The 14,070-nt window shown below is 32.3% G+C and overlaps 1 protein-coding gene across 1 annotated transcript; it reads right to left on the bottom strand.

The window, feature by feature from the left end:
* Positions 1-4,513: 4,513 nt before the first annotated feature.
* LOC102618469 (probable zinc transporter 10) lies at positions 4,514-6,641 on the bottom strand. Its single transcript, XM_006468367.4, has 3 exons — positions 5,829-6,641; positions 5,383-5,532; positions 4,514-4,972 (listed from the first exon to the last, which is right to left on the bottom strand). Exons 1-3 carry the CDS (start codon positions 6,432-6,434, stop codon positions 4,667-4,669), a joined length of 1,062 nt encoding a protein of 353 aa, XP_006468430.2. The 5' UTR covers positions 6,435-6,641; the 3' UTR covers positions 4,514-4,666.
* Between the last annotated feature and the right edge of the window lie 7,429 nt (positions 6,642-14,070).

A 14,070-nucleotide genomic window follows, 5' to 3' on the forward strand; every position in this document is an offset into this window, starting at 1 on the left:
TTCAACGCCGCATAAAAATTTAAAAAAACATTTTTTTAATTGAAAAAAGAACTAATTAAGTCTGAATAAGGGGACTGTGCTTGGGTTGAAACACGAGATAATAATGATTACGCACTCCTTTTTCCTAATTTATTATTAATTTTCCTTGTTATTTGAAATTAGGCACTGATTGTGTGTGCGTACGTCGTATGTATGCCGCAAGTATCCTGTTCCCCCTTCTCCGAACTCAAAATTCAAGTGATTAATGTGCATCGTTATTATTAATTTATTAGAAAAAGAGTCAATGATTATCTCTTATTTAAGCAGAATAAAAATGTTAGTTTTTAATGTAATAACTTAAAATTAAATCCCTTTTTGTGAGAACTAATTTATAAAAGGATAAGATAACGAAACACGGACACAAAAAATCCACAAATTAACACCTACCATAAACCAAAAATAAAAAAGAAAAAAAGAAAAATAGTTCAGAGATAATAATGATTGTTTTGTTAACTAATTTCCACCGGCCCATATTGGAGTTTCTAATGAAATCAGTCCATAAATAATGAGAGGAATGAATTAAATTAGGAAGTTGCCGGTTGGTATGATTGGGCAAAATTAGGTGCACAAATAAGACACTGTAAATTATTGGATAATTATGGGTGTGTTTGAGATTGAGGTACTATAACTTTTAAGCTACAGCTGCTATGAAAAAAAAATTGTAATTATGAAACAAAAGTTAATAATATATAGTAAATATAAATTTTAAATAATAATTTTGATAAAATTATTAAAGATATAATAAATTTTGTATTATATAAGTGAAAAATTATATCAACATAACTTAAAAATTACAGCAGTTAGTGTTTACGAAACACTTTAGTACTGTAACTTAAAAATTACAGCTGTCCAACTTCATTCCCAAACGCACCCTATATATATATATATATTTTTTGTATAATCGGTGCAAGTTACTAGAATAAGTTATAAATTGAAAAATTGTGAAGTTTTGTTTGATATGTTAGTTGGTTTTAGCTTTGAAAATTAATTAGTCTTTTGGTAGGGTCGATAAGGTTGCGGTTGCGTAATTAATTGTTTGTTTGTTGTAAATAGATTTTCATGTTTTTTTTACGATCCATATTATTGTTACCAAAAAAAAAAATTGACTGATGACCGATCAGTCCAACCAATTACCAAACCCCCACCCAATTGGTCAGAGAACAGGTGGAGGAATTTGACTTCCTTTATTGCATTATTTGTAATTATTAGTACAAGCGAAGATATAATAATTTCTGCTGTGTTAAAAAAAAAAAAAAAAAACAACGTACATTTGTGCACTCAGTTCCATAGAGAAATATGAAAAATCAGAAGAAGAAGAAGCAAACGCCTTTATAAAATTAAAATAAATAGAAAATGAAGAGCCCCATGTGCAACTTCTGGAATGGCTCACGTCAGATTAAATGATTGGCTGACAGAATTTTTATTTGAATTTTATTTTTAAAAAATTGGGTAAAATATTTGGCGTGCAAAAATTTATTTTGACAAAATTTCTCTCTCTTTTTAAAACTATTGTAATGTTAAAAAAAAAAAAGGAATAAAAAGTCTCGCTCGCTCAGTCTTATTTTTTTATTTTTAATCAACGAAAGATAATCTTGAAACAAATTGCATTCAAGGCCTGTTGAACTAGGCCCAGGGATAATTCTGTGACATAATCTCTGGAAGAGTTTATAGCAATGCAAAATATTATTTTTGTTTCTACAGAAATTAATCTCTCAATCTGAATGTGAGTTAGGGTTTCCACGGGTTCAGTTCAAGAAATTTGGATGTGTTTGATATAATGCTCAAAATACCTCTTTTCATTTTATATTTTCATGACCTTCAATCATTAAGTTAAATTACACATATTTTAAATTATAATTTAAAATCAAACTTATGTATAAAAATTCTTAATCAGTAAGAAATAGGAAAAGAACAATTAATAATTCTAAATTCTTTCAATTTATTGTGGTTAGATAGAAATTGCGGACATAAAACAATAAAAATAAATTAATTATAAGTGCAAGTAATTTGTTAGAAAATTTCGTGTTTAATTTTTATTTATCCTTAAATGTAATTTTATGAGGACAATCATGGGTGCCCCCATAGCTTGACTCTAATAAGACAAAAAGTCTTTCTTTGAGCCCAACTGCAAGCAAACATTAGGGGCCCAATTAGGGTGAGAGCAGTGGAACACTGCAGCTGTGGGCTCGAACATATAAAGAATCGATTTTAACTTGCCCACTCTGGATTACTTACTTCCAACCATGTTTAGTACAGAAAATTTTTTATTTAAATACATAAAAAATAATGTAATTAATTAATGCATGTATAATATTTGTATTTAAATTTTAAAAAACTACGATTTACACAATGATTTTTTAAAATAAATATATAAATGTCATAACATAATTTTTTTATTATATGACCGACTTGATAAATATTCTAAAATTTCTTCTTGTTAAGAGCAAAAAAGAATGGTGCCTAGTTCATGTCGCAGATTGTGTGGGGAATTTGATGAGACTATTTTGCATTCTTTCTTTGTATGTGCAAATGCCGAGTAGGTGTGGGAAATTTCTCCATTTACCCAATTAGTTTCGCATGGCTGTCTTGTATGCTTATGGGATGTGTAGAAACTTTTCCAACCTATACGTTCATTTTGCTTCTTAGCGTACTTAAAACCCCCAGTATTCACACACCAAGAAAGATAGGGATAGAGGGTAGAACAAAACTAGAGCACGAATCTCAGGGGATTAACTCCGTTAGACATGTTCTAGGGGTTGCCTCTCTTGTCCAGCGAATCTTTGCCCCATACACGTAAGGGGTTCAACTTAGGAGAGGCTGTGGACAGGTCTGAGCAACCTGGACTGATTGAGCTGGAAGGCTTAAGGGTTTTTGATGGCATGCCAATAGCCAGGTCTACGGGTCGCCGCATCATAGAGATGATAGGAAGACCGTCATAGAACCTAAGGAATATTTAGGCAACTTTGGATGCATTCTCTCAATTCTTAATTTCTCAGTCGAAAGTAGTACCACATACTAGGTCACGAAAGCTTCCCCTACTTGTGTTTTGGCTTGTACTCATCGAAATTTGGATGCTTGTGTAAGATGGGTTCCTATATATGGTTGTTTATCTGTTTCTAATTCTGAGACTAGGGTTCCACTGTAGCTAGGTTGGTATAAACTTTTTACAGATACGGGTGTGGATGTTCATCGTGGAATGGCTAGTCTGGCGGCCATATGGTTCGGAATCATGAGGGTTGGTTATGTTGGCAGGGGGCTGATCTTGTTGTCTATTCTGACGATCTTGATATTACAGATGTGGAGGCTGCTGGTTTGTTTCCACTTATGGTTGAGCTGGACATATTGGTGCATATTATTGGTTAGTCCAAAGAAAGTAGAGTACATGCCTAGATTATTATTTGAGTAGTGCTAGAGAGAGAGAACCACGAGAGAGACGAGAGAATTTTACCCTCTCTCTCTCTCTACCTATTCACTCTCTCTCTACCCCTTTCTTCATTGTTTCTCTCGTGTTTCTTTACACCAAGCATGTTCCTTATTATTTTTAGATTTATAAGTGAGATATAATGATTAATTTTACAAAGCCATAACTTAAAACAGGGATCGTTTCAAAATGCTGAGGTCTTAGGTGAAATTTTTTTATGAGGTCTCCTTACTTTCACAAATCTCAACCCCAAAGGAAATATAAAAGAACTTAAAATTCAATCAGTTTTTAATTATATTTTAAATATCAACAATCATCAAGACATAAGAATTTTCAAAAAATAAAAGTAGCTAATAAGATATCTTTTTTACTTCCTTTAAAACTATTATTTTAGGAAACCCTTTTTTTAACCTTAAAAGTGAACCAATAAATGTAATATTTTTTTATTTTTTTATAGAGAAGAGTACAAGAAATTTTATAATGTTAAAAATTTAAGATTTTTTTAAAACATATAAATAATTTAATCTTTTTCTTAGAAAAGTTATTAATAAGTTAATGGTTAGACAATATTATTAATCATAACTCTTTAACGTGAAGATTATAAAATATATAATTTGTATAAAACTTCTTAATTAAAAGATAAATATCTAAAAATAGGCTTTCGTGACATAAGTAATCTAAAAAATCTATTAGTTTGAGTATATATATTAAGGAACCCAAAAAAAAAAAAAAAGATAGAGTCTTCATAATTTATGCGGTTTAGGTGATCACGGTGAGGCCTTTCCTAAAATACGGGGCCTTAGACGACCACTTAGTTAGTCTATACTTAAAACTACCTATGATTTAAAAAAATAGATAGATCTTCAGGGATTGTAATCAAGCAGCACGTATTCTAATTAAGTTCAATATTTGTAATAGTAGTTCTATTGTGTTACTGGAAAAGTTTATTTCTGCAGTAATTGATTTGTTAGCTTTGAGTTCGATTCTAACTATTAATGATAATTTCCTTTACCAAAACAAAAATGACTTATATACGAAATAATACTTGAAAAACAATGGTAATTGGCAGAGCGCAGAACTAACATTAACTCATTGCATTTTACAACAGGTTGATTTGTAATCTCACGAACTTACCAAAAAAGAAAAAAACAGCAACATATATAACATAAGCATAATTTATTTGTTTCGGTTCGGTAAGTGATTCAATTAAGCCCATTTAGCCATAAGGGACATGCCACCAGCACCCAAAAGAACAGCAGCATATGATTTAACCTGGAGTTTGATGTTTCCCTGCAACTTTGGACCCATAAAATCAGCCGACAGAAGATCAACCAAAGCCATGTAGATCAAAAGCCCAGCTGATGAAGCGTTCAGCAATCCAACGGTGATCAATGAACTCGGACTATTCTCTTTGTAAGTTTTTGACAAGGCAATCCCAAGTGCAATTCCAAATGGAGTTGTTACAGAGAAGAAGAACACCATTACAAGCCTCTTCATCAACTTGTACTCCGCCTGCAATTTGATAATTTTAAATGATAACAAACTTTTGTTTAGAATTTATCAATTCATAAGCTATAAAATTAATATTAAACTGCGTGATTAATGTAATTTGGTCAGAGAAAGTCTTATATGGGAAATTGAATGAGATTGATCATATCATCCCACATGTGAGGATTAATTTAGTTTGTCACACTGCCTCAACAAGTGATATGATAATGGTTTATGAGAAAACTCTTAGCTGCTCAGTTAGCACTGTTCATTTTTCATTCATTCATTACTACATGTATGATTCAAGTAATTATCATAATATACACACCCATATACTAAACACCAAAGAAATAAAAAATAATATTTTAGGAACACCAAAAACATTCGTTATTTTATGATCTCTTGTACCATTATTAATGAATTTGGTGTAATACCTGAAGAATGCAACCACCTAGGCCCATTCCTTCAAACATTTGATGGAAGCAAAGGGCAGCAATGAGACCTTTAATGGTGCAAGTATTGTTTGTGGCTCCAACTGAGAGTCCTATCACAATTGAATGAACAACAATTCCAAGTTCCAATACCTGCAGTTAAACCATTTTAATAAACCAAAATAAATAAATAAATAAACAAGATGTCATCATTATTTTAATTAGTCAAAGTAATTAATTATATATGCATAGTCAGTCATAAGGTACGTAACGTGCCAAAGTTTTTTTCTCCAACAAAGTTGATCATTGGTACTTGACCCTTAATTAAATTAAACTATCATCATGAGGTACGGTACGGCAGAAGCATTAGTAAATAATAAAGTCTTAAATTAAGAAAAATCATTAACCAAGTCTGAACGATAAGTCGAAGTGCAAATTGAAGGACTAACCATGGCGATAACACGATAACGAAGCAGTTGCTGGTTAGAATCTGCATCTTTTGGATCAGGACTTAGGCCATGGGCATGGCCATGGACGTGTCCAAAGCTCGCCACGGCTCTCTCTTGGTCTCGCTCGCCGGCTTCAGGAATAACCCCAGAATTGCATTTCTTGCTATAAATACTGGTGGCCAATGAGTCCACCATTAGGGTTGCGATGGCAGACAACATGGCAACAAATCCCGAAAACGGGAACTTGTGCCAAGGATTATCTTTCAAGCAACTAGAGGTAAGCATGTCAAATGAATCAGGCAACACGTGCATGAATCCAGTGGCTAGAATAATTCCAGCTGCGAAAGCCTTAACGACAACGAAAAGGTTTCTATCAGGGTGCAGAGCCGGGATCCAACGTGTGAACAGCGGTAAACAGACACCAATCATGCTAGTGATTAAGATAGTAACAATGGCTATGATCTTGAGAGGCAACGCCGCTGATTTGTCGTTGCAAGAACTGGTGTCTTCGCCACATTCGTCATCGGATTGTGAAAGAGCTTGGGGTATGAAGATGGAGATGATGATGAAGAAAATGGAGATGAGTTTGACAAGTGAAGTGTCCATTGATCACTGAGCAGTTTATGGGGGCACTTTCAAATTTTGATATTTCTTTTTCTTCTTTACTTGTGGACTTGAGTTAGCAGTTAATGTGGCTAGCTAGCTTATATAGCCAAAAAATCCAATGGGCTCTGCCGCTCTGGGGCGTGTGATTTTGTTGAATAATAATTGCTATGACGACATTGTTGAGCGTTGACAATTAGCGCACCATTTTTATTATCATCTGTTGATGATCCTTTCATTATGATCTATATTGATAGTTTTAACTTTGTTATATATGATACAAATATTTTGATATGATCTCTCTTTTTTTTTTTTTAAATGGAGATCTGTTAGCTGGTTACAATTGATGAAAACATCAAATAGCTGGCTCCAATTTACTTCAAAAAAGTTTTATCAAAGGAATCCACCGTAATGTTTCCATATATATTTTACTATATTAATTAAAACAAGATTTTCATCGTTGTCCAATACGTTATGCAATTCCCTTCACCGGCATGTTAAATTGAAAATTGAATAAAATTAAGTAAAAAGCATTAAAATCGCCCAGAATATATCTCTCTTTTGACTCTCAGTGTAGCTCGCTACCTTCACGATGCATCATGCCACAAGGAATTTATAATGCATTTTTTGCGACGCGTGTAATGCTTGTGCCTGCGTGTGTTTGCCTCTGGTCTTATTAGTTTCGTGCACGTATGAGGCTTGTATTAATTTCCACGATTTTTACTTCCATCTTTGTTATTTTTCTTTAAAGGGGAATAAGGGATAATGTACGGGATAATGTGATTTGTGTGTGATATTTACGAGGGGGAAAAAAAGGAATATTTAGCTAAGAAAAAATGGAAATGTCTTGTTTGGTGGCTACATATTGTAGGTTTATTAGTTACGTTTTATTGTTGATTCAGCTATTGAATAAAATGTTATATTCTTTCCGAGGGAGAGAAAAAAAACACACACATGTGTGGGGGCTTAGATAATTGTCTAAATGCAGTGCGTTTATGTGAGACATGCACCTGTCCCACTTGCATGTCTCACTTATTCTGAACTTTGTTTTTTGCCCGATTTTTCTGTGTTTTCAATAATTTTTCTTCATTTCTCAACTCAAACTAAGTACTTTAACAAATCACATTATTTTATGAATGAAAAATAACAATATTTGCAACAAAACCCACTTTTATTTCGAACTTAGTTGATAAAATCAATAGATTAAAGGTTTACATTGTGTAAGAGCATAAACTAATTTTAAGAAGCTCTCCCATTGATGATTATATATTCAATTATGCAATTGATTTATCGAGAATGATGAAGTTTGTTGAGAGTGATGAAGGTTTGTTAAGTTGTTGAGGAATATCCGTATTTACTTATACTGGAATTGAAAAAGTGGCATGGTTTTATAAATTTGATGAAAGTGATGAGGGTAATGTAGTCCAAACATAGAGTGTTTGGCTAGTTATGATAGAAAAAACTTTAGAGGGTTAAAGTTGAAAAACACAAAAGTTTTATGGCGATTTTTATAAATTTTCCTTTTTCTTTAAAGGGGAATAAGGGATAATGTACGGGATAATGTGATTTGTGTGTGGTATTTACGAGGGGGAAAAAAAGGAATATTTAGCTAAGAAAAAATGGAAATGTCTTGTTTGGTGGCTACATAGTGAAGGTTATTAGTTACGTTTTATTGTTGATTCAGCTATTGAATAAAATGTTATATTCTTTCTGAGGGAGAGAAAAAAAACACACACACGTGTGGGGGCTTAGATAATTGACACAGATTGGCATACTAGAGCAATTAATAATTTATTAGTTTAAGTCCCGAGAAAAATTCTATTTGTTCATACATCAATTCGTGACAGCAACGAATGATATATATAAATAGTTGTTATTATTATACACATAGAGGCAATATTCATCCTGTTGTTTGACTTGTGGCTATTAAGTTATTTTTTAATTTTAGCTAATCAGCCACATTATTTGGTGAACTAAGACCAGTTAATGGAATAATAGATAAGAGTGTCGAGTTTGTCTTAATTGTTACAATGGACATCGATCAATCACTTAAAATTTGTGGGTGTTAGTTGATTGAATTGGTAAAATCTTTAAAAACAACAGGCACTCATAAAGGCGAGGAGAGAATTTTTGTCATTAGGCTAAAGGGGAAAAAAAATTATCGGGCTCGACAAACTAATTTTCAAACAGTTTTCTTTAACTGCCCTACAAAAATTGAATAATAAGAAACATATGGGATAAAAAAAAATAAGTTGGGCCTAGCCCATCCGCTATCTTTTAATTAAAGTAATAATTATTATTATTATTGATTCCAAAATCTTATCAAGTCTGTTTGCAACTAAATATCAAGCTTATGTGCCATCATTAAATTTGTTTCGTATGAAAGAAAATCGCAATCTTTAAGGACAAGCTACAACCATGAGCAGAGGATCCGTGAGCACCAAAAACAGTAAGAGGCACCGAAAATTTTTCTAGCGTTAACGCTCTAATGCTCAAATTAGTTTATGAGTTTACTGAAAAAATAAAATTATAGTGCTTGATTTTTTAGATTTAAATGTCTCCTCATTAAAAATCCGCACATAGGTTTTCTCTTAATAGGCTATCTAATGAAACTTGGCAAAAAACTTCGTCCAAGATATCTACTCCTGATTCCCTTTTGTAATTATTTTATAATGAAGAGAGCATGTTTAGGTGTGCGTGATATCTTGATTATGCTCCCCTAGTTTTATCCCCTAAACAGTAACTATAACTTTGAAAAAGAATGTGCTTGTTTATATAACAGGAGTTTGGTCGAGCGGTTTTTAAGTAATTTTATTTGACTGACCACTCAAATTTAAATTTTAAGTAAACTAGAAGTTAAAAAATACATTTACGTTTGTCCAACGTCCTACTTTCAAAAAATTAAATAAAAAAAGGTTTAATTAAATTATCTTTTGGTGGTTGTACGTCAAGAGGTACATTGTACTACAATCAATTACGGACTATGTAATTAACATGGTTGAAAATTCCAATTAGCAATTTTTTATACGTTAATAATTAACATACTAATGTATAGTGCATGAAAGTCAATTTTGTGTATGTAATATATTCTTTGCACAACTACCATCCATGTCACCTAATCTCTAATAGTTAGTTAGACAGTCCTATAGTTAAATCTTTGATTAATTCCATAAGCTAAATGTTTAAATCATCATCGAAAGATTGTAAGTCAAAGGATGTAGACCGCAAAATTTGTTCCATACAAATGTAAGTACGGATAAAAACACAGAGGCATGATTCACAAGGCATATTCTCTTATGCTTGTTTGGTCAATTCATTAATCTTTCTTGAGATTTGATCTACTTGCATGTTGATGTTTCTGGTTTTAAAAAATCGATATAGAATTATCCCAAGAGAGGCATTTGTAATAAACTAATGAAAATATAGGGAAATGTCTTACACAATTTTAAGAGAGTTTTACAAGAATATAATGATTTTTGTTCCCCCTGAATGATTACTTTTGGGGGAGGATATTTCTACCCCATTAATTGTTCACTTTCAGAAAGTAATTAAAATAAATTCACATTATTTTTAAAGTATATAAATCAGCAAAATATTTAGACAATTAATCAATCAAATCATTCTTATTATTATTATTTTTTGTTATTTAAGTATTTTTTTTTTACCATTAAAGTTGTTTTAAGATAAATTTTTATTTGAATGTTTTACTTTTATTAAAAAAATGACTAAATTGCCCCTGCAAACATGAGCTCTTATATCTAATAGTTTAAGTATTTAATTTTATTCGATTAAATCTCCAAACTTCTTCTTTGTTTGAAATTTTAAAGAATAATGTGAACTTATTGTAATTGTTTCTTAAACGTAGAGGTGGGTTCACAAAAATTATGGTGTGAAAATATCACCCATAGAAGCAAAAGATGATTTTAATTAAATTGTGTTTCTGATATTAGTTAAGATTTGATTAGATTTGATTACTGCCATGCAACAGCTACGAGGTGAGTGATGAATAAAATAGTTTTTCATTGTTATTTTCAAATATTTAGAATCGTTAATAATTAGATCTCTATTGTGATACATTACCTGTTGATTTGATTGTTGTCAAATAAAACAATATACCATAGCATTTAGACTGAACAAAAGTTGGGATCCCGGCTTCAATATTTTTCAAAATTTAAAATTTTCCAATACAATGTTATTAAAAATATGGGAAATAAGAATCGCAGACTTCCAAGAGTGAACCCCCTCTTATCTTCAAGAAGCAAAGAGGGATATATTCAGCAAATTGGTGCGGTGAATTTAGTATTAGTGTCAAATTGAAACAAACTGCTGAAGCCCATTTTTGTTTGAGCCCGAATTTAAAGGAACGCGCGCCTTTCATTTTTCAGTTTTTCCGGAATGGCCGAAAAGACTAATGCTATTTGCCACTGCAAATAAAGGGCTGTGACGTTGCTCAGATTATAAATTTATAATGAGTGACGTTGTCACACGTGCGTGTATATATATGCATGCATGTTTGTATGGTCACTTGAAATTGGATTCTTAGTGGACTAATGAGCCCGTGTTTTGTTGGACTTCGCTCATGTTATTGACCTAGTACACTTGGCCCAAAAACTGAAATGGGCTTAATTTCTGAATCCATTTGACGAATACTATTGACACCCCTTAATTTCGTTATGAAACCCTACTTTTTGGAGTCATAATTTTATAGTACAGAGAGGAAAAATAAAATTAGATTAAAGGACAAATATGAATACAATAAAACTTTGATGAAGTCTAGTTTCTACCTGTAAATCTTGAACCCTATTTATTCTATCTAAATCTTAAAATGATATAATTAATGTTTTTATAAACTCAAAATAATTTTGAAATAAATAACATAATGATAAAATTTTTATTATGAAACATATATATTTACGCTTTAATTAATTTCTTCTTGATAATAGTAAAATATAATTAAAAATATATTCTATTATTTTAATTTTAAAATTTAATTATGTCTATAATTTTTAATGGCATGGGTATAGAGAGGGATTAAAACAAAAAAAAATGATAATGATAATTATGTGTAGTTTCTATCCGAACTATTTTTACAAAAATAAAAGTAGGTGGAATGTTTAAAGGGTGTCAAGATCCCCTCTCTGTCCATTACCTTGCAGAAAGTAAAAGAGTTCCTATCTCAAAGTAGTAGTTAGATAAAGGGCTTCGCAAAAGCAGAAAGTGAAGTTCATGAAGGGATTTTAATTTCCTTACCCTAATCCAAACTATCTTCACTGTATCTTTTAATTGAATATATTCCGTTTCGTTATCTTCAATCCCATCTTCCCACGAAGAAATAATAATAATAAAGTCAAATTTGCTAGATGTCATGGGTACCCACTATACACGAATTTGGTTGGAATCGCAATCTTGATTTTACTCATGAAAAGCATTCAAGTGGGTAGTTGAATTATGTTGGGTACTAGGGGCTTTTCAAGGTATAAAAACTTTTAAAAATATATATATACATAAAAGAAAAAAAAAAAAAAAACACAATGATTCTACCCAAGATGGGAATTGAATTATCACTAAAATTTGCACCAATAAGTACCTTTCATGTTGCAGTCTCCCCAACCCATTTAGTGGGTTGGAAAATAAAAAAAAAAGTCTTTGTAGGCTTTAGCATGAGGAATGAATGATTGTGAGTGAAAGAATATAATGTGCTTGCATCTGTTCCAAAATGCCCTAAAAAGAATGGTTTCATTGGTTCCCTCTCTCTTCTTTAGCTTCGCTTTTCAATATCTCCTCCTCTTTATTGGCTTTTCGGTTCAACCATGGAATAAATAAACTCCCATGCCTTTACCTGCTTCACTCCACTATCCCTCCTTTATCCCCCCATCAAAAGATTCAAATCTATCTAGATGTACGTAAACCTCAATCGTCACACTCCCAATGAATAACACAAACACCATATACTTATAAAAATAACCACGTAATTTCCAAATTAAATCTAACATACCAAAGTACAAAAATCCATAATTTAGATAACCTTATAAAATGATGAATAAGATTTAAAAGTTATTATTGTAATTTAAAATACGAATAGGATGATGAGTTAGGTGTTAATCGTTGAAGGTTGTGATGGGGCTCTCTCTCGCTCGCTTTCTCTATCTTTTTTTCCTACAAGTTGATTGATATTTGGAATAGGACCGCGCGTCATAAAAGGAAAAATGTGATTCTAGGAGAAGAAAAGAAGCAAGCAAATATCATTTTCAGTTGACGGACCATTAGGTGTGTCGTGTGGGTGTAGCAAATCCACAATTAAGTGACACAAAAGTTAAGGATTTTAACATATATGACCCCACGGCTATTAATTGGATCCATTATACGTGCTTCTTGGGTTTGGCCATTCCCCCCCACCTAATGGTGCATGGAACATGGATAAATCCTGCAAAGTGGCCTACTTTTATGACACAACTTTCCTTCTCTTTACACTTGTGGGCCCTTTACCCCCCTAATCAGAGATTCGAAGCACAAAGACAAAGACAAAGACATGGGCCTATATACTAGGATCCTCTATTTCTACATCTAGGCCCCACCCAAGCGAGCCCAAAGTAATAAATCAAAATCAATAGAATTTCACTACTCTCTTCTAAAAAATTGGGTTAAATATTAACAAATTAAATATTCTATAAAGCAAATATTATATATACACTTCTTGGGTCTTTTTTTTTTTTGGTTTTCGGGGATATGGTGTCACAAGTGATGATAATTTTTCAAAAATTCCCAAAGAATGATTGATGCAAGCTGATACTAACAAGGCTAGCTGTGTTTGCATTATAATTGCCGAAAATCAATGTACAAACAGATATTGGAAGTGGGGTTGTGGCATGTGAGTGTCATATCCATGCAGTTCGATGGGTGAGAATTGGCATTAGCATGTGGGATGAACTAATAAGTTGTCCCAATGGCTTGATGTGTTGCTCTCGTATTAATAATTTTGCAGAGTTGTCAAAAAGATGAGCTTATTCTTCTCATTTCCTTTGAAACTGAACACAAAACACCAAAAACAATAACTACAGCAACGACTAATAATTAAAAATCAGTCTCATCACACACTCTTGCGGCTTAATTTCAAAAGCTTTTTTATATGATTGATCAGTGCACGTTACTTACTACTACCATTTTGATTATACAATAATTTTATCTCTGCAAAGTTTAGACTAGACAATTCCAGTTTTTGTTTGAAAGTGCTTTTTGATGCTGTTTGCTTTTGATCCGCGGAGAGGCAGAGACATGATGCGTGGTGCACGCAGCTGCCTCGTCAGGCCCACATGACATGAGGAATGAGCCATTCTGTGTGTAATAAAACGCTCGCCTTTTTTTTATTTTGGTCAAGCTTGGCTAGAGTGCCAAAGTGAAAATAATTTTGTTTTTGCTCGGTTGGTTCGTTCGTTCACACTTGCTTTTCAATCTGTTGAAGGAGATGTAAGATTTTGGAGTGATTGGATTCCTTTCTTTCATTAATAAGTTCCATATATTTATAAATGGTTCTCTTTGCCGTATATTGCTCGTTGATTGGAATTTTTTTATCTACCCATTTGGATTAGTTCTCATTATCAACAAGAAAACAATTCACAGCCTTGAACTTGATGTATAGGGC

The sequence above is a fragment of the Citrus sinensis genome, chromosome 2 (genome assembly GCF_022201045.2).
Source record: "Citrus sinensis cultivar Valencia sweet orange chromosome 2, DVS_A1.0, whole genome shotgun sequence".
NCBI classification, from domain to species: domain Eukaryota; kingdom Viridiplantae; phylum Streptophyta; class Magnoliopsida; order Sapindales; family Rutaceae; genus Citrus; species Citrus sinensis.